Consider the following 27,193-nt stretch of genomic DNA (forward strand, 5'->3'; position numbering starts at 1 on the left):
GCATTCACGGACTCTGAAGGATCTGCTTACTCTAACTGATCTTATTCCTGCATAATCTTTTCTTTTTCTCCTGCTCTGCTGCCTGTTTATTTTTTGTTATCAGAGGAAGAAGAAATGCTCGAACCAGGAACCAGGTATTTACTAGAAAGGCCCCTGAGCCCCTTGCAACTGGATGGAATCTGTCTTAGATTTGACTTGCAGAGCAGAGCCCACTTGCCTGTTGCCACTAGGTCCGTCTCCTTTCCTCTCCCGGCTGTACTTCAGCAAGGACAGAACTGACCGGCGGGGTGTGGAGGAGCCAGGAACGCATCCAAATCTATGCTGCCTTTACAAGAGCATATTGCATATGCTTTCTCGTCCCCTCACCTTCTGAGGAGGCTGGCAACGTCATTTAACCCCTTTTAAAGAAAGTTTAGAACAAATTCTGTGCTCTTTAAATGACCCGAAATAATAGAGAGGTCAACCGGTCTTGAACTCAAAAGGAAATTGCCCCTTGCCCAGCCATTGAGGGTGTGGATGGGTCTGCAGTCTCAATGTTCATGTCCGAATGTTTAGCTTGTAATGACTGGAACTAGCCTTCCCTTCTTAGAGCTCAGAAGAATCCAAGGGGGCCAGCCCTGCTTCCCACAGGGTGTGTTCGTCTTAATTCTCCCATCAGGCACCTCAGTAATGGGATAAGGCCTTGATCTTGCCTTTGAATCCAGGAGTACTGGAAGGAGAGGGTTGGGTTGGAGCAAAGTGGAGGGGGAGGCAGAGCAACCTTCAGGGTTAGACTCCAGCCCCCTCCACAGGGCAGGTTCCCTCTCCCATGCCCTAGATGTGCCTGTCACATCTCCTGAGCCCAGATTCCTTGCTGGCTGGGTAAGAAGACAGAGCATTTCTTTCAGATTATCATAGCTATGCTTTATTCTCTACTAACTGAGGACTCTTTATTGTAATTATCATGGAGACTTTAGGATTAGCACTTCCTTGCTTATTTTCCTACTAATCCAATGGTACTAATATTCTGGCTTGAGTTGATAATTTGTGTTTGCAGTGTCTTCTTCCAGTGGTGGTTGCCAAGCCCAATAAAACTCACATTTTTTGTTTTCTTAAGGATTCAGGACAAGCTATACCACTTGTAGTTGAGAGCTGCATCCGATACATCAATTTATATGGTAAGATCAATCTTGGGTCAGTATTTTCATCTCTCTGCTGAACAGGTGCTGGACTGTTCTGGTAGGAAAAGAGATTCTAATTCGTCTTAGAAGACTTCCTGTCACTGTTCTGCTTCCAAGGAGGAAAATGCTCCAGGGAACAGCTGTTGTTTTGAGTGCTGACTTTGGAGCCTGTGTGTCATGGTGGGATAGGAGATAGTGGTGAGGGACCCAGAACTTAGGATAACGAGGGAACAGGGAGGGAGGAGACAGGAGGACTATTTTAGTTCCTTTTTTGCTCCCACTCAATCCCAGGGCCAGTAAATCAGTTAATACTACTAAATTGTAAGCCCCATGGAGGAAACAGTGTCTGAGGTTTGGTAATCATTTGTCATGAGAAGGTAACTTTTGTTTATGCACTTACTCATTCCTCCAAAAATATGCTTATTGAGTGTATATCAGGCACTGTTTTGGACAGTAGAAATAGAAATGTAAACAAGACAGATATGATGTCTGCCCTGGGGAGTTTGCATTCCCAAATAAAAGGGCAAGGAAATTAATGGCAGAAAGATAAACACAGTCATCCCTCAATATCCAAATCCTGCAGATACCAAAACCACAGATGCTCAGATCCATTAGATAAAATGGTGTAGTATTTGCATATACCTCCTGTAGACTTTAAATCATCTCTAGGTGGCTTATCATACCTCATACAAGGTGAATGTCATGTAAATAGTTGGCATATTCTATTGCTTAGGAATAACTACAGGAAAAAAATCTGCACAGGTTTGGTACAGGCATATTTTTTTCTCAAAAGCTTTCAATCTGCATTTGGTTGAATCAGCTGATGGGGAAGCTGTGCATACAGAGGGCTGACTGTAATGAAATCACAAGTACTGATAATGCTATGAAATTCACCAAAGGGGATAGAGAATGGTATGTGTGTGTGGGGGGGTGCTGCTTTGGTTAAGGCAGTGAGAGAAGACCTCTCTGAGGAGGTGATATTTGAAATCCATCCCAAATAAATAGAAGGGACAGCAGCTGAGTGACCTGGTGGAGAGGTTGGAGAACGGAAAGGCCTAATGTGGGAAGCAAGGTCAGCATGACTGGGTGGAGTGAGCCAGGAGGTGGAATCAGATACTTAGCTGCTAGAAATCCAGTACTGTTTAACTAAAGAGGTGGTCAGCATTTATTGAGGATATTCTGTGTACCCCCAAACTTTGACTAAATTCTGTCTTTTAAGAGTAAACACCTCCTAAACTATAACATGAATTGTTTTATGTAGAAAACTGAATCAGGGACTGAGTACGACTCTCCCCCTTCATTCCATTTAGAATAAGGCAGGTCCTTTAATCCCTCTTGTGGCACAGCCTGCTGTTACATCATTACTTTTGTGTCAGGCACCAGAGGTTCCTCTTTGTCATGGCTTTGTAGAAACATGTTTTAAAAAAGAGATTGTTTTTCCTAAGTAATTTAATCTCCCAAACTCCTTAATTCTCAGGCCAAAATGTACTCTAGAGTCTAACTCTTCTTGGAAGAAGAAGATGTGTGGGGGTGGTAGGGGCAGTAATAGTGTTGATATAGATGTCTTTGGGCCTTTTCCTTCAAGCCCAGACGGGAGATGCCTGATACGTGGAGCAGGATGTGTCTGAGTATTTTGACTAGCGTTTGGTCTGTAGTTAATTGCACAGACCATTTCTGGGCTTCTGCCAGGAGAGCGTCCTTGGGAATGGCTCTCTTGCAAAAGATGGAGGGAGAAAGACAAGCAAGGAATCCAGTCACCGATACTCCCCTGGTCTCAGGCCATTTATTGTTTCTTTCTCTGTGTGTTTCTTAGGACTCCAGCAGCAGGGGATCTTCAGAGTACCTGGATCTCAGGTTGAAGTGAATGACATCAAAAATTCTTTTGAAAGAGGTGGGTGCAGAGTGGCTCTCTTAAGTTTGTGGCTGAGGGAAGCCAGGGTGGGTGTTGACACATTTTTAGAACTGGCAGCATGCAGGATTCCTCGGTTTGCTCTGACTTGTGTGAGCTGATCATCTACTTCTCTTCCCATCTTCAATTCAGTGGCTTCTCTCTGGTAGCTGGAAATCAGCCATGGCTAGAGTGTTTGCACTATACCACAGAAACTGGCAAATGCCAAAATCTTTTTGTTTCCCTCCAACTACTAACAGCTTCCCTGTTCTGAAAATTCAAACTCTAAAATGCCCCAGAATCCAAAATGTTTTGAACACTGACATGACACACAAGTGAAAATTTTCAAACCTGAGCTCATGTGCTGGTTTACAGTCAACATGGAGTTATGCTGAAAATAAAATCTGTAATTTGGCTGGATGTGGTGCCAGTGGTATATGTATAAGGTATATATGAAACCCAGATTTCATGTTTAGACTTAGGTCCCATCCCCAAGATATCTCATTATAAATATGCAAATATTTCCAAATCTGGAAACATTCAAAATCTGAAACCCTTCTGGTCCCAAGAATTTTGGATAAGGGATGCTCAACCTCTACAACTGCTTGTGACTGACTTTCTCCCTCAAAAAAAAAAGAGAGACTTGTGAGTCTGTAAAGGATGCTGTGTTTTAGAAAAACCGGAAGAACATAGATAACACTGAGTGACTTTTAGAATAGTCCAATTCTTCATTTTTATAAAGTTTTTGGCAAGCTGTGCCTTGGGAGGAAGAAACCACTTTTCCTTCACCCCCAACCTACTTGCCACTTTGATTAGCCAAGGATATAAATGTTTATTAGAGGTGCACTATTATATGCCTGTAATTTCCGTGACTTGGGAGGCTGAGGCCAGGAGGACCACAAGGTTGGGGCCAGCCTCAGCATCTCAGCAAGCCCTGGTCTCAAAATAAAAAATAAAAAGGGTTGAGAATGTGGGTCAGTGGAAAAGCTACTCTGGGTTCAATCCCTAGTATCAAAAAACAAAAACTAAAAACACACATACAAAAAAAGAGGAAGAAATAGAAGGAAAGAAAGGAAGAAAGAAGACAGAGAGGGAAAAGGAGGGAGGGAGAGGGAGAAAGAGAAAGAAAGAGAAATGATGTGGCAACCAAGATAGGATACCTTTGATATTTTGGGTGGTGCAGGTATATCCGCTGATGGCCTCAGAGTCCCTGAGGAGGCAGGTGGTGAGAGATACTGTCCTGCAAAGGAAGGACTCACTGGGTTAAGAAAAACTGTTCTTACTCCTTGGCCTTTGGCTATGCTGTACTTGTCTTGCTGTTTTGGCGGGATAGGAAGCACTAGCAAGTTCATATCCTTATCTCCAGGGAGGAAAGAATTGTTCATACATAGGTATCCCAGACAGTATCTCTGCTCCCAGTTTTCTAACATTTTGGAGAGATCCAAAGCCCACCTCCATAGTCTGTCTCATCTCAGTGCTGATTTTACTTCCTTATTCTCTGAATGGTTCTGATACTGATTTTGGTCTGGGGAACCTGATCCCAAATCCATTTCCTAGCAGCACATCACATCCCAGTGGACAAGAGAGCACTTTTTCACCCATTCTTTCATGTAAATCTGTAGCAGTCTTCTCTTCTTCTTCTTTTTTTTTTTTTTTTTTTGGAGAGAAATGTTACCTGAAGTATTTTATTCTATTTTATTTTATTTTTTAATTTTTAATTTTTAGAGACTACATTTTGATTCATTGTGCACAAATGGGGTACATCATTTTGTTTCTATGGTTGTACACGATGTAGATTCATATCATTTGTGTAATCATACATGTATATAGGGTAATGATATCTGTCTCATTCCACCATTTTTCATACCCCCGCTTTCATTTCCCTCTACATAATCTAAAGTTCCTCCATTCTTCTCTCACTCCCCACCCCCCCTCCCCCATTATATATCATCATCCACTTCTCAGGCAAAACATTTGACCTTTGGTTTTTGGGGATTGGCTTATTTCACTTAGCATGATATTCTCCAATTCCATCCATTTACCTGCAAATGCCATAATATTATTCTTCTTTATGATGGAATAATATTTCATTGTGTATATATACCACAGTTTCTTTATCCATTCATCTGTTGAAGGGCATCTAGGTTGGTTCCACAATCTATTACGAATTGAGGTGCTATAAACATTGATGTGACTGCTTTACTATAGTATGATAATTTTAAGTCCTTTGGATATAAACCAAGGAGTGGGATAACTGGGTCAAATGGTGGATCCATTCCAAGTTTCTGAGGATTCTCCACACTGCTTTCCAGAGTGGTTGCACCAGATAGCAGTCTTGGGAGGGGGATGGTTTACCCCTGTGGCTATGCTCTGAGCAGGTCTCTCCCTGAGGTCCCACCTACAGAATTCTCTTTACCTCACTTTCCCTGAAGGAGCTGCCTCTCAAGCAAACCCCCTGCATCCCAGTCCTCTCAATCGCATGCTAAGATTGTCCAGCTGGAGTGGAGGAAGCATTCTGCAACCCCTACCCACAACTGGACTTCTGCAGCCCTATGCACTCTGGCTTGGAACCAGGTGTCAAGAATGTGATTTGGCTGGAAGTGGTGCCCAGTGACCTCCTAAGGGCCAGGGGACCTTCTGCTCTGGAGTCCACACCAGGATCATGGGCGCTTAGGACAGAGAACCCAGAATCATCATGTCTGGGGCTCTCTAAGGCATTTATTCAGTCCCTCAGCAAGCATGCATTGAGCCCTTCTCGGGGTATTGTTGGGGTAAACACCAGGCAGCATCGGAGACCCTTGCCTGACTTGGATGGACAGAGGAGGAACAGCAAAGCCAAGGAAGCCTTCTCTTGGAGGAAGACCCTAAACTGAGGCCTAAGGAGAAGGAGCCAGGGGAAGCAAGGGCTTTCCAAGCCAAGGGAACAGCCTGTGTAAAGGCCAGAAAGCACAAGGCGCCTATTGTTCATGTTTGCCTTGCACCTCTCAATGTCATATGACAGCCCAATCTAGAGTTTTGTCTCTTCATTTCCTTAGCAGCCTTGCTCTCCTGGGTTCATGGTAAATGAACAAAACTGTGGTCTGGAACTCTGACTGGTCCCATCTCATTACCCAGAGTTTCTCATTCCTCTTCCACAGATCTCTTGTATGAACTCCCTGCCCAGTGCCTCCAGCCTAGCAGGTGCCTCACCCTCACAATTTCCTGCTTCTCCATACCCTGTAGGTAACCTTGTTGAAACAGACAGCCCCGGCCTCTCCTAGCCCCACAGGGCTGCTTTCTTTCCTTCTCGAATATGATTGTCTAGGGTCAGCACCTCCTGTCACTTGCTTGGGTGCTTCTGCAGGGGTGATGTGTAATTGAAAAGAATTTTCTGCTCTTAACAAGCCTTGGATCCCCTCAGGCAGAGCCCAGCTGGGCAGAGATCACCTGACCCACATCTCAGCTGCAAAAAATATTTTCTCTTTTCTCTTTGTCTCACGTACAAAGTTGGCCCCTTTCCCTTTCTCCATGATTCCAAAATGAATCGTATCTCTTGCCAGCCTTGTTCTCTGTTCCACCTGAGCCCACAATGAGGTGTAGCTTTTAAAAGAATAGTTACTGGTATGTTGCTTTTAGAAAAATCTGTCGTTGACATTTCTGGACTTCCCAGTGCCCTGATATCTCACTTACTCTTTCCTGTTTCTTGACACTCACCATCAAGTGCCCTGGGTCTGGCTTCTTACCTGGGTAACCCCAGGAACATCCTCCCACCTTCCCTCCAACTCGGGTATTTTCTCTTCCTGACTCACTGCAGGTGACTGAGCCCTGGACTGAGAGCCTTCAGGGAAGAAGGGCCAGAACTAACGGTGTGTGTATATGCGTATGTGTGTGCGTATCCATGTGCCTGTAAAGTTACTGTGTGAATCATGCTTAGCAGTGGGAGCAAATGGGCAATATGGAAGGAAAAAAAATCCATGTGATTTTGAATCCTAAGACCACAAGCTGAAAATGGTGCAGTTTTCACACTTTGCAGGCTGCTGCAGGGAGAGAGGGAGCTGAGAAGGTGGGCTTGCACTCCCTTCCTCCTTTCAGGCAACTAGGACAGCTTTGTATATTGGGATTTCATAGGAGTTTTTTGTTTTGTTTTGTTTTGTTTTGTTTTGTTTTGAGGAAAACTGCAAGGCTCTACTGTGAAGGAAGGAGAGGAGGGGAGTGGATGGATGAAAGCATACATAGGCAGTGTGCAGACAAGCAGAGATAGAAATCTGAAAGTCACAGGTAGAAGAAAGAACATCTCCCAGGCGTAAAACCTGGGACTGCTGGTGTCTGCTTTTGCCTGCTTGAGTGCGGGCACATTGCTTCGCCTGTCTGGGCTTCGTCTCTCCCTCAGGAGAGAAGGGTGTTGAAACCAGCCCTCCCTCAGGGTCGTGCGGTGCTGTCGTGAGGATTCAGAGATGTCACTTGTCTGAATATGCTTCTTACTTGAAAAGGTCCGTGTGCATATAGGCAAATATTTTTTACTGTGTTCTTTTTTCCTTCCCCATGAGTAAATCTTGTGGGGAACAAATTTTTACCTCCTCTGGTAGGAACATCAGAGAGGTTGATCTGCAGAACATCAGTATATCTGGGCTGTCACATGGTTTTTCAGGCTGGGCACTGCACAGAGTTGCCAGCCAAGAAGGTAGGCCAGAGTGGAACTCTGGCTTCTGTACTGTAAACTGCAAGCCCTGGTACGGGAAGGAAAGGGGACCTTTCTTTAATATGCACTGAAGAATATTGGGATTGGCAGAGACCCTGTTAGTGACATATATTCACTTCTTACAGAGGCAGAATAAAGAGATTCAAGTATGAGCTGACAATTCTTCCCTCCATTGCCAGACTTAAGGTGCTGTGAACTGTTTGGGAGAAAGAGAGAGAAGCCCATTTTGCAAACATCCCTCAACACCTTCTTGAAAGTGTTAGATTGCTCTCTGCTGTTTCTTGTCTCCCCTGTGGAAACTCTCAGTGATGAACCAGCTCAACAACCCTGGATTAAAATGAAGGGTGCTTATTGCTAGATACCATTTCCCTCTGCACAATTGGCAAAAATTCTTGATATTGACAGGATGCCATGGGCAGGGGTATGGAAAATATTACTCTCAAGATGATGTTGCTGGTAGTATGATAAAGTGGTACAGCCCCAATGGAGAAGAATTTGCCTGTATCTGATGAAACCACATATGTGCTTACCCTTAGGCCCAGGGGTCCCACTTCTAGACCTTAGAGATTTGTCCCCAGAAATACAAAAACGTATGTACGAGGATATTCACTGTGGCAATATTTACAATAGCAAAAAATTAGGAAGAAGTCAAATGTTGATCCATAGGAGATAGGTACTTTGTAGCTATTTAATTAAAAAAGAGGAAGATCTCTATGAATTAATATGGAGGTATTTCCAGGATTCATTGTTAAGTAAATAAAGAAGTTCATGTTGAAATATATAACATTTTACATAAGAAATAAGGGAAAGTAAAAAATATTTACACTTTTTCCCTGGTATCTCTAGGAGATCGATTTGAGGGGGCATCCACCTCTTCAAGATACCAAAAATCCATAGATGCTCAAGCCCCTTATACAAAATGGCATAGTATTTTTATAGAACCTGTGCATATCCTTCTGTTTACTTTAAACCATTTCCAAATAACTTGTAATGCCCAATGAAGTGTCAATGCCATATTATTGGTTGGTAGACTATGCTGTTTAGGGAATAGCAGCCAAGCCTGTACATGTTTAATACACATGCAATTTTTTTCCTTTGAAATATTTCCATCCTCTGTTGGTTGAATCCATGGATGTGGATTGTGCAACTATAGAGGGCTACTGTACATATGTTTGCTTATTTTTTTTTTCCAGAAAGAAACAAAGTAGAACAAACTGGAAACTAACAAGAGTGGTTAAGTACAAGGTGTAGAGGGAGAAGGATAAGAGTAGCATCTCTCTCAGAGCAAATTTCGATCTGGTTTTGACTCTTGGATTCTGTAAATACTTTATATTTTCAAAACCGTAAATTATTTACAAAGGATTTCTAAAAAAAAAAATTAGCCCCTATAATTGAATACAAATAGAAATAAGCAAATCATGTCAAATTGGTCATCACAGAGAGTAACTTTCAAACATGTCCCGTGAACATACATTTTTAGCAGCTGTATTGAGTTACCTACCATAGGTTCGCCATTTTTAAAGTCCACATTTCAATGGTTTATAGTATATTGCCTACTGATAGTGAAGTCGCCATTGAAATCCAGTTTCAGAATTTTTTCATCATCTTAAACAGGGACCTTGTAGCCACATACAGTCACTCCTATGTCCCACACCCTGCCCCCAGCCCTTGGCAACCACAGCTATTTTCTGTCTTTCTGACCATACATCTTTAGTAGGCTGCATTCCAAAAACAACCACCAAAAAACAAAGAGAGAGAGAAGGAAAGGGAGAGTGGAAAGAAAAAAAACAAACCAAAATAAAAATACAAGCAGAAGTCCTAGAAATAAATCTTAAACTGTACACAGTAGATTTATTGTTAATAGTAATATTGCTATTAAAACTCAAACTATTTTATTCATATTATAGAATAAGGAAGATAAATATATTATCAATGTTATTCAGAACCAAGATTTCAGTATAAAATAAAATACATGATGCTCCTCGATTTACAACGGGAGTATTTTGTAAGTCAAAAATATCATAAGTTGGAAAAGCATTGAATGAACCTAACCTAGTGAACACTTTGGCTCAGCCCAGCCTAACTTAAATGTGCTCAGAACACTGACATTAGCCTAGAGTTGGACAAAATCATCTCACACAAAGCCTATTTCATAAAATGTTAAATATCCAACATAATTTATCAAATATTGAAGGTAAAAAACAGTGTTTGTATGGATACACTTACACCATCAAAAAGTCAAAAAGTTTTTTCATCGACCAGTTGTAAATTGGTGACTGTTGGTGAATGCAAAATAAGTGAAGGTAAGGAAAACCCGTGGGATGGGGTTGTGGCTCAGTGGTAGAGCACTTGCCTGGCATGTGTGAGGCACTGGGTTCAATTCTCATCACCGCATATAAATAAATAAATTAAATAAAGGTCCATTAACAATTTAAAAAATATTTTTTAAAAAGAAAACTTTGTATCTTAAATATGATTATGATACATCAGTAAGAACTCATGGAAAAAAATATGCATTTAGGTTCTATCCGCTGGAAGGGCCAGGAAGCTCTTTATAATGCTCCTGTAGCCATGAGCATAATAGCTACATCTTGCTTTTAATTACCACTCTGTACACATAACAGAGGGCTCCCTGGAAAACGTTTGATTCCAGATATGGGTCAAGGAAAGTAACAGGGGATTTTTTTTTTTTTTTTTTGGTCAAGAAAGTAAAGAAGTGCTCAGTGAAGATCACATTAAAAGGATATAAGAAAGGACTTCCCAGCCGAATTTAGGACAATTTAAGCAATTCCAAAAAACAGTAATGGTAATGAGTTATCAATGAATTTAAAATAACATAAAGCGTCTCTAAAGATGTTGACAAATAAGGGGATAAGGGAACAAGGGAAAGCTCTTTCCAAAAGAACCCCAGCTATAGCCATAGAAGAAACGACAATATGAAAAATCACCACTTCGTAACCCCCAGTGTAATAGTTTGGGCACAAATCATCAATCAGATGCCAAAACCACTGGTGTGATGGGTTGGGCACAGTGACACGCAGGCCGTTTCAGAGTGTCAGGATACTTAGAGTATCGTTTCATAGAACACTTATCTATTATAAAGGGGAAAATTACCTTTACAACGTAGAGATCTGAGGTCTGCCACCATCACCCAGCCTCATCAGAAGCAGGACGTGTGTACCACCCGATGAGATGCAGGAAAGTGTCCACCACGTCGCTCCTGCAGTGCTTGTTTTCAATTTTACACATGTGGTATTCTTTTTTGGGGGGGGCAGTGGGTACTGGGGATTGAACTCAGGGACACTCGATCACTGAGCCACAGCCCAAGTCCTATTTTGTACTTTATTTAGAGACAGGGTCTCACCGAGTTGCTTAGCACCTCGCTTTTGCTGAGGCTGGCTTCAAACTCGCCATCCTCCTGTCTCAGCCTCCCGAGCCACTGGGATTACAGGCGTGCGCCACTATGCCCGGTACACATTCGGTATTCTTGCCAAAGATATTTAACCTGAATCTAATCATAAGGAAACAATCAGATGAATACAGAATATGAAGCTATTCTGCAAGACAGCTGACCCAAACTCTTCAGAAAAGAGCCCTTAAAAATACCAACTAACAAACAAAAATATATAAAGAGTCTGTGTTCCATTTCAAGGGCCAAGGAAGCATAGCTTCCAAATGAATTGGGTGAACATTGATTAGATGGGACAATTGTGGAAGTTTGAACGTGGACCAGGTGTGTAGTGTTATTTTGGAATGATGGTTTATTTTCTTAGGAGTAATAATGTTATTGTTGTTATGTGTGAATAATCTGATTCCTGGGAGAACTGTGTTGAAGTACTTGGCAGTGACATGTTATGATGTCTATGAAGTACTCTTCAGCAGTTGAGCAACAATAAACATAAATGGGTAAAGAGAAAAAGCAAATCTGGTAGATGGAGAATAAGTGAAGGGTGATGGGAGTTTATTATTTTATTTTTTTAAACTTTTCTATAGATTGCAATATTTTCAAATGGGAAGTTGCAGGGAGCACTTTGAACTTGGGGGCCGAGTCATATGTTGGGGAGGTGTGTCCCTTCTGCCCTTCTTTCAGTTCAGGCTGGCCCAGGTCACCTCTTTTGCCATCTGCACATTCTGTGCCTCCTTATCAACCTGAAACATGGTCTCCCATTTCCACCCAGGCGAAGACCCCCTCGTGGATGATCAAAACGAGCGTGATATCAATTCAGTCGCTGGGGTTTTAAAACTGTATTTCCGAGGACTGGAAAACCCACTCTTTCCTAAGGAAAGGTTTCAAGATTTGATATCTACTATCAGTAAGTATTTCCCAGGTGGAACAATCACTTCCTGGGCAAATCTTTATGGTGGTTGCTCTCTGGGCTCATCACCAGGCTAGGCACAGAGGAGGAATGTCATCAAAGAAGATGTGTGGCCCTGGCCCTTAGAGAACCTGGCAGGTGAAGACAAAAAGGAGAGGACGAATGTGGTTCAGCAGGAGCTCAAAAGAGAAGCCCAAGGGTGCTGGGATTCACAGATCCGACTGGGAGAGGGCAGGGTCAGCAAGCTTTCCAGGAGGAGTGGACGCAGGGCACCCTGGGAGGAGTTGGGGACACAAACCCCTGGGATCAGCAGTCAGGTGTCCCACCTCTGTGTGACGTGAGAGGCTGGAAAAGGAAGATGGAAGAAGAAGGGGAAGATCTTGAACGCTCATAAGGGTTCCAGAGCTTTTTGCCTTGGGTGATGGGGAGCCATGGAAGGTTTGGTGATCAGGTCAGCAACATGATGAGCAAGGAAAATGGTGAAGATAAGTTGACTGGGGTTTCTTCTTACACTGTTCGCCATGAGCATGCTTCTCCACCGCGGTGTTGCTGTGGATAGTCAGGAGGAGCCAGTCTAGGGGACTGATGTCCGGGCATCTTGGCCATCAGATGCCAAAATCCAAGGCAACCTTCTGGTAATATTTTTAAATAAATTTCAAATTTTAGAATGCTGGAATGTTAGTGTTTTAGAATAAACTTTAAAAATTTTTATAGGATTTACAGAAAAGTTGGCCCACACCCAGTTTCACTGGAGGCATGTCTGACAATATTCTGGGAGAGATTTGCAGAGGAGGGTCCAGGAGGTGGCCAGAGAGGGAGCGTGAGCCCTCTTGTTTGCTTTGTGCAAAAGACCCTTCCTTTCCCACCTGCCCTCCTCACTACTTCCTGCTCTCAACCGTGTCCTAGAAAATCCAGGCCACAAAGGCCCAACCCTCTCTGAGCCCCATGTCATGTGCTCAGCCAGTGTTTTCAGAACCCCTGCTAATCCAATTCCTGAGCAGACGAGGACATTGACTTCCAGCTCCTGTCATGACATTGCCTGACCTGAATCACTCCATGAGAGTCCCTTTCAGTTCCTTCCTAAATCCTGTGACCAACTCAAGGGAAAAAGCACTCACATCAACCTCCTTTCTAGACAGAGAAAGCCAGGCCTCTGTTTCAGAAACTTTGTAGACAACAATGTCTACTTATAATTTAGTAACATTGCTTTGCTTTAATGTACAGTAGTCCCCCGTCTGTGGTTTTGAGTTACCTATAGTCAACTGTAGTCAGAATATATTAAATGGAAAAAAATAGTCCACAAATTGTTCATAAGTTTTAAATAACTTTTATTAGAGTATATTATTATTGTTCTATTTTATTGTTATTATTGACTTCTTCCTGTACCTAATTCATGAATTAAGATTTATCAAAGGCATGTGTATATGGGGAAAAACAATGTATATAGGTTCTGATACAGTCTCTGGTTTCAGGCATCCACAGAACATCTTGGGATGTATCCCCCATGGGTAAGGGAGGATGACTGGATCTATGTCTACATTACCTTCCAATTATGAAAAATGATCCTCATTTCTCATTAACAGAGTGACAAGACAGGTTTCCTTTTAAATAAATGTGTTTAAGAAAAACAGTGTTGCCAGGTACAGTGGCACATGTCTATAATCCCAGCAACTCAGGAGGCTGAGGCAGGAGGGTCTCGAGTTCAAAGACAGCATCGAAAACTTAGTGAGATCCTCAAAATAAAAAAAAAAAGCATAAAAAGGACTGGGGTTGTAGCTCAGTGATAGAGCACCTCTGGGTTCAATCCCTAGTACCAAACGTATGCGCATGCGCGCACACACACACACACACACACACACACACACACATCAATATTAATAAATAACAGTAGAGGTGGTACTTGGGCAGGGATGACTGAAGTTGAGGACAGAGGCATCTGAAGTGAGGGGCATTGGAATTGATTTGTGCATAGGAGACGCTGATTCCATGGGGTGGCTTGGGCAGGCTTCCTGGAGCAGGCTTTGAAGGTCAGCTGTAGGGATCACCATGTGTGCGAAGGCCCAAGGGTAGCAACTTGTTTTGAGAGGTGATGTGGTGGAGAAGGTCCCCTGGTACAGGATTTCTCAGGGGGGCACTATTGGAATTTATGGCAGAGCAATGTCTTATTTCAGGACACTTGGAACCCAGGTCTTTCAATACCAAATGCCAATACTACTGTCCAGTCATTGCGTAAGCCCCACTGGAGGCCCTGCAGGCTTGTGAGCACCTCTCATCGGGGAGGCAGAGTTCTTGATCATCTCCGGACACTTTGGGAAGGGCTGGCAGCTAGAGATGAGGCAGGCGAGGGTAGTTGTGGCCCTGGCCTGAGGACCTTGGACGCAGAGGAGAAACAAGAAAGGCCGTGGTTTAGAAGGAACACCCAGATGGAATGGAGAAGCCAGGCAGGGGCTGTGTGAGAAAAATGTTACCTGAAAAAGAAATGGACATCGTGCCGCACATCAGCTGCGTAAACCTAAGAGCTCTGACAGCTCACCCTTCTTAGCACCAGCTTTTCATGCCCACCAGGCAACTGTGTCCTCTTACCAAGCCCAATTTTTTGCACTTATCCCTAGCCTGACCAATAAAAATACTAGTGCCAGTCTCTCCAGCATTTACCTGAAAACAGGGGTTCAAGACGAGATCACAAGCATCTCCCAAGTTCCTGGCCAATAGGTAGCTTAAGATATGGTTATTTTTCACCTTTCTTTTTCTGAGCAACTACTATGTGCCCATCCTGTGCTACATTTGGTGTGAGGAGTTTAATAAACATGATCCCTGTGTGTGTTGATCAGAACTCAGGGATTGCAGGTGACTGAAACTCAAACTGACCTAAGCCACAAAAGAGAACATATTCATTGATGCACCTGAAAAGTTTGGGCCCAGATGAACTCAGAACCTCAGCTGGCATCAGCAGAAAGCCATCTCTTCTCTGTCTCTGTGCCAACCACATTCTCAGGCAGGATTTTTCTTCTCAGCAGCCCTCCCCACTTGCTCCAGACTTTCCTCTTCCCTTGACCAAGGGCACCACCCTATAGGTTTCTCCAGCCCCAAGTCCTGAGGAACAACTCTGATTGGTTCTGGGTAGGACACAGCCCCACCTCCTCCCTGTGGCCCCAGGGATAGGACGCTCTGATGGGCCAGGCAGGGATTACAGGTGGATCCCACCAATTGACAGTAGAGCTGCTGTCCCCATCCACTGGGGCTGATGATAGAGGGGAAACTTGAAAATGTTTTCAGGGTGCAAAGCCCCTTTATGTTGCAGAACTGGAGAACCCAGCTGAGAGGGTGCACCAGATCCAGCAGATCCTCATCACCCTTCCCCGCGTGGTCATCGTGGTCATGAGATACCTCTTCGCTTTCCTCAACCAGTGAGTGCCTGACCAACCGGCCCCTCTGTGACTGGGCCCTGGCCTCCTTTGGGAGGGGGTGGCTTGAGGCTGTTGCAGATACTTTTGTTTTTAAAGCAGAACATGGAGCCTCCTGGGTTTAAGTGGAGCCCAGCCCAAAAGAAAGAAGCCAAGGGGGAGGATTTGCCTGTCCCCGATGACTCCTGCTACCTCCTCTCCCTAGCCTCTCCCAGTACAGCGACGAGAACATGATGGATCCCTACAACCTGGCCATCTGCTTTGGGCCCACCCTCATGCACATCCCTGATGGGCAGGACCCTGTGTCCTGCCAGGCACATGTCAACGAAGTCATCAAAACCATCATCGTCCATCATGAAGCCATCTTCCCCAGTCCCCGGGAGCTAGAGGGACCTGTATATGAAAAATGCATGGCTGGAGGGGAAGAATATTGGTAAGATGTCATTCCTCTTAATGGTATTATGGTCATCATTGTTGTTGAACAGTAAGAAGCCCTTCAGTTTTCTTACTGCTTTAGAGCTTGTACTTCCATATGCATTTTCTCATTTGAGCTTTGTAGCCCCCTTCCCTGAGAGCTAGATACACCAGTCAAGATTCTGTTGGTTACAAGGGACAGAACTTAAACCAGCGCAAGCCAAATGTGAATGTATGGGATTGCTAACTAAAAAGTCTGGGAATGTATCTTCAGGTGCAGCTGGATCTAGGGGCTCCACTCTGGACTCCAGGACTTGGTCCGGCAATCTCCATTCCTTGATTCTGTTTTTTTCTGTATTGATTTTGTTCTCAGATAGTCTCTCCCTTAGTGGTACCAAGAAGGCAGCCAGCAACTCCAGCTTTAATCCATTCTCTGAGCATCCTCAAGTAGAACTCCTTTGGGGGAGTTTGCTTTTGATTGTCACAGTATCCCTGGACTTGTGGATGGCCTTAGTTCTGTGGACATATTTGGACAACTTCTTCAAAGAGGGGCAGTGTCCCAGCCCCTTCATCCCCACATACATCTCCCTGCATAGAAGTGTGTTCCCTGTGTTCCCATACAAGCTCAAGAGTTGTTTCTGTGCTGACATTTGGTCTGGTGCTGTGTGATCACAGTCACATTGGCAAGGGGAGGTGCTGCTATATCTGGTAGGTGAGGTGAGGCCCTTCTCAGGAAGCAGGGACAGAGTGAGCCCCACCTGACCACATGCACCCTCCTTGACCCCCTCCCACCAGATGTGCCCTTCTCTCGACCATAAGCCTGATTCTTAGAGTGTTCCGCTCCAGGTCAGCATTCACTAGTTGGACCACCTCTGTGTACCTGGTATGACACCCAGTCTTAGGAAAAATATTTTGTCCATTTTCAGAATCAGGGCTGGCTATGTTCCAGGCTAAGACCATAAAATGTTAAGATAGGAAAGCAGTTTAAAAATGTGATGAAGATAGATAATGATAATGTCCAGTATATTTTGGAAAGTTAGAAAAAAAGGAATGTTTTCACTATAAAAAAAAATGATAAAGGGCCTGAGTATGTAGCTCAGTGGTGGAGCATGTACTTAGCATGGGTGCATCCCTGGGTTCCATTCCTGGCACTGCCCCCCATACACACAGATACATGTTTAAGGTGATAGATTGACCCTGATTTAAACATTACACAAGGCATATGTATATGGAAGCATCACATGGTATCCCATAAATATGTGCAATTGTTATATTTTCATGTATCAATTAAAGTCTTTAAATTTAAAAAGAGAGAAATAGCCCATGAAAAAAAGTGCAATGAAGATATGAAATCCAGCACACCAAGTGAGAGAGGTCAGCCCAAGAGTGACCAGAACAATACACAGCTGTATATATTTAGGTCTCACCTGCACTGCTTCCAGCCAGCTGCCTTTGGGGGAGTTTGGTTTTGATTGTCACAGTATCCCTGGACTTGTGGATGGCCTTAGTTCTGTGGACATATTTGGACAACTTCTTCAAAGAGGGGCAGTGTCCCAGCCCCTTCATCCCCACACACATCTCCCTGCATAGAAGTGTGTGATCATAGCTTTCTGACCTCCTTTGAGGCACCAGGGGGCACCGAACTGCACCAGAAGCATCGAACTGCTAGAAAGCTTCATTGCTGCCCACAGAGAAGCCTTTCACACACAGCATTGGCCAATACCAATCCTCTCCTTGGTGCAGTATGTTGGTATGACATGCAGTTGTCTTGGGAAGGATCCACAGATCTTAGATGTTATTGGAGAACCTACGCAGTAGGCAGGCTTTTCTCAATCCTGTTTACTTCCCATGTGACTAAAAACTGATTAACTTCATGGTGATTTTGGAGGAGTTTTCAAAGCCAAAAAGAGGGATTTGACTGAAGGTTTTGGCACCATGGACATTGTTCATTCATTCATTCAAAAGATGGTCCCAAGCTTCTGTCCTCGGCCAGGTCCTGCTCTGGGAGGCAGGAACGGAGACTGAACAAGGTTAACCGTGATGTAGGGAGCTCAGATCAGGGAGGAAGTAGGCAGTCCCAGGAGGCCCCTGCAAGTCTAAGGCAGTTCCGCCAGTCTCCCTGGAGGAGGTGAAGACTGAGTGAGACAGCAGGGTAAACTGAGCCAGCCCAGTGAGGAGCGGGCAAGGCTTGCAGCATTCAATAAAATGACAAGTGGTTTGGTATGGCTGGGATGGAAAATGTGACAAGGAAATGCTGAGGTACAGCTGCACAGGGCAGGGGGAGCCAGGTTATGGAGACTCGTGAAGCCACTGTGCAAAGTCCAGAGCTTACCAGGTGGCAAGGGAGAATGTTTCATAATAAAGCCCACATCCCTTTAAACAGCACCGTAAATGTCACCTCCTCTAAGAAGTCTCCCCTGACTATGTACATCCCCACTGTTTTTCTTGTCTCTGCTCATCTCTTTCCTATATAACACAATATCAACTTGTAACTGTCTTATCTACTGGCCTATTTACTTGGCCTTTTTTCTTGTCCCTCCCCATAAAAGGTAAGTGACGAGGCCGGGGACCCTGTCCACCTCACCTCTCACTGCATCCCTCCTACCTGGCACAGTGTCAATGACTCAGTAAAAACACTGGGTGTGTGAATGACCCCTGGCCTCAAGGAACTTATAGTCTAGCAAAGAGTAGCCACTGTGAATTGTACCCAGTACATGAACAACCGAGTTGGATCAACCTCGGTCTCTCAGCCACCAGACCCATCATGGTGACCAACCGACACTCACTCCTGGATCAATCTGGACACATCATACTTCCGAGGGTCTCTCCTATTCCGACTTGTGGTACTTCTGATGATAAATGCTGGGCTAACTGCCCTCTGGACCTTGCGGAACATGTAGGCATTTTCTGCATCCATTTTCTGCTGCTGTAACAGAATACCTGAGGCTGGGTAATTCCTAGCAAACAGAAATTTATATGGCACACAGTTCTGGAAGCTAGGAAGTCCAAGAGCATGGCATCAGCATCTGTCAGGGCCCTTCCTGTCATCCCAGGTGGAAGACAGAAGGGCAAAAGGCACAAGAGTGAGCAAGAGCACAAGAGCTGCTCAGGTCGGACTCACTTGTTAAACAGTTCTTGTGAGTCCTAACCCATTCCTGTGAAAACATCAGCCCATTCACAAGGATGGCATTTATAACCCTCTCCGACACTGTTGCACTGGGGATGAAGTTTCCAACACAAGAACTCTGGGGACACGGCCTTCACCAAGAAAGTAGCCCAGCAGTTCCAAGGCTAGGATGTTGCTGAGGGAGGGATTCAGGGAAGCTTCCAGCAAGGAGCTTGGAGTGGTTTCCTGGTTAGGAAGATCCCTGGGTGATCAGAGGGAAAAGACATGTGGTGTGGGCCTGGTCCTGCTCTGGGTGATGGCCCAGAGGTGGGCAGGTGGTGTGGTGCCCATGGGAAGCTAAGGGCGGTGTGAGGGTGGATGGCTCCCCAGTGAGTCCCCTTCCTGTGTTTCCTTGCAGTGACAGTCCACACAGTGAGCCAGGGACCATTGATGAAGTTGACCATGACAATGGCACAGAGCCTCACACCAGTGATGAAGGTGAGTGAGGGGAGGTCTGGAGCCAGGAAACTCACCTGGGGGCCCTCCTGCTCCCTCACTCCACCACACAGGGCTGGCCCACTTGACCCTCAGCACTGCCCTCAGAACAGATGGGCACCAGGAACACTTCAGAGTACCAGCTCTCAGCCCAGGCCACGCAGAGCAGACCCTGGAGGGCATGCACTGTGTTGACCTGACCCACGTGATCCCTCTGTGTGTCCTGCCTGGCCCAGGTGCAAATCCTAAATGGCAAGAGTGTCCTATGCAGGAAGCAACCACTGTCCTATTGTCCCTTTGTCCCTTTCCCCTGCATATCTCTTCTGCACCAGGCCTGTTCCAAACCTTTAGTTAGAGATGGTGAAATAGTCTGCACCAGGTACCTGACTCTCAAAGAGGACTCCATGTTCCTCTCTCTTTTTAAAACTACTTTATTGAGATATGAATTATATATCATGTAATTCACTCATTTAAATATACAATTCAATTTTTTTTATATGCAACCATTACCCACAGTCAATTTCAAAGGTGGATGAATGGATAGATAGAGGGATGGACAAATACATGATAAAACTGGTATAATGGATAAAACTAGTGTGATGTTAACAGAATTTAGTTGATGGCTATATGTAAAATTATTTCAGCTTTCTTTTGTGTTTGAAAAATGTCACATAATGTTGGAGGAGAAGTACCAAGAAGGTGCAATCAGATTGCGTGAGGGTTGAGAGGTAGAAGGTGAGGTCTCAAGGTCCCTGGGCACAGAGGGCCTCAGGAGCCCTGGGGAAACACTGGGGTTTGTTCCAAGTCAGCAGGGAAATCTTTGGTGGGTTTTGGACAAGGGAGTTTCATGATCTAATTTATGATTTTGAAAGATCTTTCCAGCTTCTCTGGGGAGAAATAACTCTAACGGAGTAAGAGAGGAAGTGAGGAGGCCACACGGGGGGAAGTGGTGATCTAAACCAAGGTAGCAGCAGGGAGATGTAGTCAGAGTCAGTGGTCTGTTTGAAGGAGTCACTGCTGGTTGGTGGGAGGGACCCCAGAGCTGTTCCAAGGCTCTGGCCTCAGTGAGCAGGTAAACCTTTGATCCATTCTCAAGATGGGGAAGTCGAGGGAATTATGTATGAATGCCAGTGTGGGAGAGTGGGGGGGCATGAGAAACCCAAATAACAGACTTGCCAATAAATGGTAGCTGCTGTTACCGTTCGTACCACACACTTACATAATGACATCTGCAAACACGTGTTCCCACTTAGCTCATGGCTCAGTGTGGCTCCTCCTGTCCTATTTTGTTTTTTGCCTTTTACATTTTTCAACGCCCCTATCTTACTCCCCACCCTCCCTTCAGCTCCAGACCAGTCAAGTGACTACTGGAGGCTCCAGGGACAGGAAAGGCAGGACAAGGAACCTGGGCAGCCCCTCGGTGCTCCTTTGAGCCTCAGCAAACCTCTGATTGGTCAGCTCCTTTCTCTAGGAGGTCGATCTGAGTCCCAGGAGGTCCCAGGGGTGAGCCCTGAGAACGTGAAGCCAGCTGGGCTCAGTCCCGGTCTTGCACAGCTCTGGCCTTCCTGTCTCTTGTAACCAGGCTAGCAGGCAGGTTATTAGCAGGCAGGTCCCACACACGCCTAGGGGTGAAAGATGCAGCCGAGATTTGGACAAAATGTCCACACTGTCCTGAGAAGGTGACTCCGTGTCAAGATCTGAGTTCAACTGATGCAGTCAGCTTGCTGTCATTTTCTTCCTCCCTCCCATCCTCTGCATCATAATAGTATTTAAAGACATTTTTCAGGAACTGGCTGAACTGTTTGAGGCCCACTCACTGCAGAAGGCCATCTGTCATTGAGACTGAATGTGTCAGAGCCACAGCATCTCACAGGACCCCAAGCACAGTCTTCTTGAGCCTGTACCTTTCAGAGGGGCATTGGCAATAGAGAGTGTTGGGGGACTCAAACGAGGTAATATCTTCCCTCTTCTCTGGTTTTCCATGCTGTCTGTGGTCTTTAGAAGTAAAACCTTCTGCTAACGGCCACCGCCACCAGAGTTGCATAACTCTTAGAGCAAACTGTCAGGCACTGTTGCAAGCACTTCATGGGTATAACTCAGGTAAATGTGTGATGGGTCAATATGTTTGATCTATGGCCCAATGAGAATTCCCCCTTTCTTATAATTAAGTCCATGGGTGAGTGAATTGGTTAGCTAGAGCTACAAAAACAAAATACCACAGACGGGGTGGCTTAAATAATAGCAGTTTATTTTCTCAAAGGTTTAGAGACTAGAAGTCCAAGATCAAGGTACTGCCCTAGGGTTGGCTTCTGGTGAGGGCTTCTTGACTTGGAGACCACCATCTGCTCATTGTGTTCTCGCATGGCCTCGCCTTTGTGCATACTCAGAGAAAGATCTAGAATGTCTTTTCCTCTTATGAGGACACTAGTCCTCTTGGATAGTGCACAATGGCCTCATTTAACTTCAATTATCTCAATTACCTTACTAAAGGTCCTATCTCCAGACACCAACACACTGGGGCCTAGGACTTCAATATATTTAATTTTGAGGAGATACAGTTCACTCCATAACAATGAGCTTTGGGGATTCTGGGAGCTCTTAAAAACTGTGTCCTGCATTTTGCATATACACCATCTTTTTGACCTCTCAAAAATTCTAAAAACTGTGAAAAATATTGTAAGTGGACAAAGAAGAAAAGCATTCATGGAAAATAGAACCAGACCTTGTGTTGACATGTAGAAGAAAAAGTCTTCAATTTTTTAAAGTTTTTTATTTGTTGTTTTTAGCTATACACGACAGTAGGGTGTATATTAACATACTATACATACATGGAGTGCACCCCATTCCAATTCAGGTCCCTTTCTTGTGGTTGTACATGATGTGGAGTTACCCTGGTCAGGTATTCATATATAAATACAGGAAAGTTATGTCTGATTCATTCTTCTGTCTTTCCCATTCCCATCCCCCCCTCCCTTCCCTTCATTCCCCTTTGTCTAATCTAGTTGACTTCTATACTTCCCCTCCCTTTTTATGGGTTAGCATCTACATGTCAGAGAGAATATTTGGCCTTTGGTTTTGGGGGACTGGCTTATTTCACTTGGCATGATATTCTCCAGTTCCATCCATTTGGTGGCAAATGCCATAATCAAATATTATTTTAATAAGGGTTTAAGAGGCGGGAACAAAATGGGCAGTGGAAAATGAGGGTCTGGTATGCCAACTCCCACTGGACATTTTGAGAAGCTGAGGTCACAGGGTGAGGAGTGGATCTGAGCCTAGAACCCCTGGCATCCTGAGTCCCAGGTCACATGTTCTCACTTGGCGTGCCGCCTGCCCTGCCCAGTAGAAGCCAGGGCTGTCTGAGTGAGGCTCCTGGGATGCCCCTCTACTGACCTCATGGAAGTTTTTTCTCTTGCTTTCCTTCCAGAAGTGGAGCAGATTGAGGCCATTGCCAAGTTTGACTATGTAGGGCGGTCACCACGTGAGCTGTCCTTCAAGAAGGGGGCCTCGCTGCTCCTGTACCACCGCGCCTCAGAGGACTGGTGGGAGGGCCGTCACAATGGCGTGGATGGGCTCATCCCTCATCAGTACATAGTTGTACAGGACATGTGAGTAGGAATTGGAACTTTCTGGGAATAGATGAGCAGTAATAGATTAGTGATGCCTGCAGTGGGCACTGGAAGGGAGTAGTGGGCCATGTGCTGGCAGTTTAATAACTGGTATAATATGCTTGATGTTCTGTAAGAATGGAGTATATCTAACTTCCCTTTAAATGGTAATCCACTGACCAAATATGCAAATTGTTCATCTATCAGAAAACACAGAAACATGAGTTTTCTGCCTGCTGTTCTGCTCCATCTGACAGCCTCCAGGGTGCTTGTTAATCACAGTTCTTAGTGTTCCATGGATCTTGCCAAATTTCTGTACTTTTCTGGGCTTCCCCAAAGCTGGTGGCCAGGTCACCACCTCTTAACTGCCCACCATCCTCAAATGCAGATGTGACTTTCTCAGGGGATGGGCAGAAAAAAATATGCCCTGGTTTCTGGTTAATAGGGTGCCATTTTTTTTTTCAACAATTTCAGGGGTTAAAAAATTTTAAAAACCCATATCCTAAATACCTTGTCCTACCAGGAAACTCACAAAACTTACACGTTCCATTTCTTTGAAAGTCATTGAAGATTCCTATGCAAACCTTCCTTAAGTTCTCTGGCCAGGCTCAAGGGGAGCTGATTTATCAGAAGTAGACACCAAGCTGAACCTCACAGGAAGGGGACCAAAAACCTGTGTTTTGACAGGAAAGGTCTCTTAGACCTTCTCTAAGAGAACCGGCCAGGGCCAAGCAAACTGTAAGAGGAATGCTATAGTGGAGGGCCCTTGGCAGCCCCTGAGGTCCCCAGGCTCATTAGGACAGGGACAGGTTACTGGAAGAGAAAGGACTGTGGGGTGAGTGGGGGGAGGCTGCAGGCCTTCACAATCGTCCCAAATCTCAGATGGGGGAGGCACCTCTTCCTCCTTTGTGCGAAACCACTTCTCATGGAGCCAGGCGGAGACTCTGCACTCAGTACTCTGTGCTCAGCTTTTAGATTCCAGCCACCCCATTCCTCCAGCATGCCCCCTGCAGTTAGCTTGCCTTAGCCTGGGCACCGCCTGGGAGAGAAGAGCAAGCTAGAGAAGGGGAAAGAGAGGGCGGGCATGGGTTGCTGGGTCAGAAGGGCGTCTCCTGCCAGAGACAGACTCCAGGAGCATTGCAGTGGGCCCGTGTGGCAGGAAGGTGGCTCCTCCCCAGCCGTGGGCATGTCAGCCATCAGGCAGGGTCTTATTCAGCTTCTATAGGTACCATGGTGCGTCCTGGTACTCTGGAAGGGCCACCTCCAATTCACATCTCTCTCCCCTCAGGGACGATGCCTTCTCCGACAGCCTGAGCCAGAAGGCTGACAGCGAGGCCAGCAGCGGGCCACTGCTGGACGACAAGGCCTCCTCCAAGAATGACCTCCAGTCCCCCACGGAGCACATCTCAGATTACGGCTTTGGGGGGGTGATGGGCCGGTAGGAAACAGGGGTTCATTTTCTTCCTGCTAGTGCCACATCCATCTGTTCATGTCTGAACTGGGATAAGCGAGAGGGCAGGAAGGAGAGAAGGAGGCCGGGTAGGCCCTGCTCCCCCCAGGGTGTGGTATCAGCACAACCCGGGGCGCCGGCTGGAGCTGTCTGGAGAATGACAGGGACAAAGCAGTGTAGTGCTGGGTAGGGGGTTTGAGGGGCAGGAGAAAAGACGAGTGCTGGGAACTCAGTGCTTTTCATTGGAAATACTGACCACAAATTTGAGAGCGAAATCAGCAGGTATGTTCCCTCCCTCTCTCCAGCTCCTGCTCCTCCTTCCAGCTTTCTGGAGAAAACCAGAGTTGTTACAGAGGGCTTTGAAAACGTAACGCTCCCATATTCCCTGAATTGCGCTATATAAACAGAAAATTCCCACCTCCTCCTGCAGTGGGGGAAGTTGACACTCGGCTCCACCCGCTTCTCTAGTGGGAGCAGATTTCCCAATTTCTTCCCTCCTCTGTGTGGGCTGGGCTTTCTGTCAGCATGGAGCAAAAGCATTCTGAGAACCAGTCTGGTCCAAAATATACGGAGGTTAAAAAAGTAAGGACAAGAGAAGAAAAGAAAAAGAAAAAGCCTGCAGTTTCTCATTGTCTTCCCCACCACCCCACATTGGAATCTTTAAATGTTACTCTCTTTTTCTAGAAGGGTCATGTGATCAGTCCACATGTATGGGCATTTGCTCACAGAGCCAAAGAAATCAGTGGCCTATTCTATTCAGTTCAGCACACAGTTCAGGACACTGTGATTGGTGACTAAATCAAGGGGCGTGGGGAAGTGGAAGGCTGGGACAGGTGGATGGGAACATTATGTGCCCCAGCTCCCTCGAGGGCCACTCTTCTCCTGCCTCTCTCTTCCTCTCCTCCTCCCCTCTCTCTTCTCCTTTCTTGTTCTTTCTTTCTTACTACCTCTTTCTCTCTACACCTCTGCTTTGGTCCTGTTGGGGCACCCACAGGCCTGCTTAGCTTGGCTGGGCTGTAGGGTCTGAAGCTCTACTGACCACACTGAACTTGGTCCCTAGTCCCATTGCATCCCCAAGGCACCACCCCTTCCTGACCCCTCTTCTCTTCCCTCACCAGGGCCTCAGGGTCTTTGGTGACTTCCACAGGGTGCAATACCTTTTATCTTCAAACCCACTTGAGAGCAGGCAAGGGGTAGTACCCCCATTCAGCAGGATAGGATGGATCTGAAAGAGAACACAGGAAACACATGGCAGACAGAGAGAGCAGGGAGCGGCCCTCCTGATCCACGCCCCCACCCCTGTTCACAGACAGATGTCCCTGAGGTGGGAGGGGTACCTACGTGCCCCACAGGCTCATCATGTTTACTCTTAAATGACCAGTTTTGCAAGATCCGGAAAAGCCTCGTAGAGCCCTAGTCTGGGGAGAAAGGGGGTGGGGCACAACAGCGAGCAGATGTTCAGTTCCCAGGGGGCCCCTCCTGTGCTTGCAGGGTGCTGGTGGCTTTCTGGTATAGTCAAGCCTCAGTGCTTTCAGACCCATTAGAAAAAAAGCCCACAGGAAACGTGGGAACGGATCATGAGCGGGACTGAGCTCACCCAAGCGTTTCCAGGTTGAAATCCTCCTGGCCCCAACTTAAAGGGAGCCGAGATTCATTTTGTAATGAGCACCACAACTGTTGGCAGCTGGAAGCACCTCCCGCACCTCCCGGCTCCTCCCCTGCTGCTGTGTGCAGAGCTGTGCTATTGCACAGTCTGACCGAGTGAGGCTTCACTATACCTGCTCCCTGAACCAGTATGTACTGTGTGGCTGGTGTGGGGGTTGGATGCCCATTCTGAGACTGGCAGGGGTTGACTTCTGCCCCATGCCCCTGCCCCCTGGCTCCTTTGCAGAGTGCGGTTACGATCCGATGGAGCGGCCATCCCCAGGCGCCGAAGCGGGGGCGACACGCACAGCCCACCCCGGGGCCTGGGCCCCAGCATAGACACGCCACCCCGGGCCGCCGCCTGCCCCAGCAGCCCCCACAAAATCCCCCTCACCCGGGGGAGGATCGAGAGCCCTGAGAAGAGGAGGATGGCGACGTTTGGGAGTGCCGGCAGCATCAACTACCCCGACAAGAAGGCGCTCTCAGAAGGGCACTCCGTGAGGTCTACCTGCGGCTCCACCAGACACAGCAGCCTAGGGGACCACAAGTCCCTGGAGGCTGAGGCCTTGGCAGAAGTAAGGGCTCAGGGAAGGCAGCTAGGCCAGCTGACCCCCAGAGAGGGATGGGGTGGGAACCTTCCATGTGGAAGTGCCCCCTGGCCTTCGCCAGACTCAAGGTTAAGCCAGAGGATAAGAGAGAGAGCTGGTTTCCTGCCCCTTGCTGGGCCTTCCCTTGGGGGCAGAAGTTGGCTGGTGCTGCTGCTGGCTGGGGCTTCTATAAAGGCTGAACACTCCCCAGTATCCAGAGCTGGCTATGGAATTGCTGGATTATGGGGATGGGGCAATGGCAGGTCTCTCTGCAAGATGATATGATTGAGTTCATCCATCCATCCATTCATCCACCCATCTATCATTCATTCCTCCACTTATTGACAAATATTGGTTGAGCATCTATTATGTGACTGTTGCCATGCTAAGCAATGGAAGTACAATGAAGAGCTGAAATAGACTTTGGCCTGCTCATACGGAGC

The 27,193-nt window shown here is 46.1% G+C and overlaps 1 protein-coding gene across 5 annotated transcripts in view; it reads left to right on the forward strand.

Annotated features, from left to right (window-relative positions):
* The window catches only part of Srgap3 (SLIT-ROBO Rho GTPase activating protein 3), a 238,146-nt gene that overhangs the window by 202,435 nt on the left and 8,518 nt on the right, over positions 1 to 27,193 (forward strand). For 2 of the 5 annotated variants that reach the window (XM_047534586.1, XM_047534588.1), the window contains 10 exons: positions 104 to 134; positions 1,097 to 1,157; positions 2,974 to 3,051; positions 11,905 to 12,039; positions 15,344 to 15,449; positions 15,652 to 15,879; positions 19,385 to 19,464; positions 22,889 to 23,069; positions 24,358 to 24,507; positions 26,411 to 26,738. In XM_047534586.1, coding sequence (XP_047390542.1) covers positions 104 to 134; positions 1,097 to 1,157; positions 2,974 to 3,051; positions 11,905 to 12,039; positions 15,344 to 15,449; positions 15,652 to 15,879; positions 19,385 to 19,464; positions 22,889 to 23,069; positions 24,358 to 24,507; positions 26,411 to 26,738 — 1,378 coding nt within the window. Of the gene's footprint in view, positions 1 to 103; positions 135 to 1,096; positions 1,158 to 2,973; positions 3,052 to 11,904; positions 12,040 to 15,343; positions 15,450 to 15,651; positions 15,880 to 19,384; positions 19,465 to 22,888; positions 23,070 to 24,357; positions 24,508 to 26,410; positions 26,739 to 27,193 lie in introns of those variants that run through there. The other 3 variants (XM_047534587.1, XM_047534589.1, XR_007106241.1) reach the window with 3 other exon arrangements.

This window comes from Sciurus carolinensis, chromosome 19 (genome assembly GCF_902686445.1).
Source record: "Sciurus carolinensis chromosome 19, mSciCar1.2, whole genome shotgun sequence".
Taxonomy (NCBI): Eukaryota; Metazoa; Chordata; class Mammalia; order Rodentia; family Sciuridae; genus Sciurus; species Sciurus carolinensis.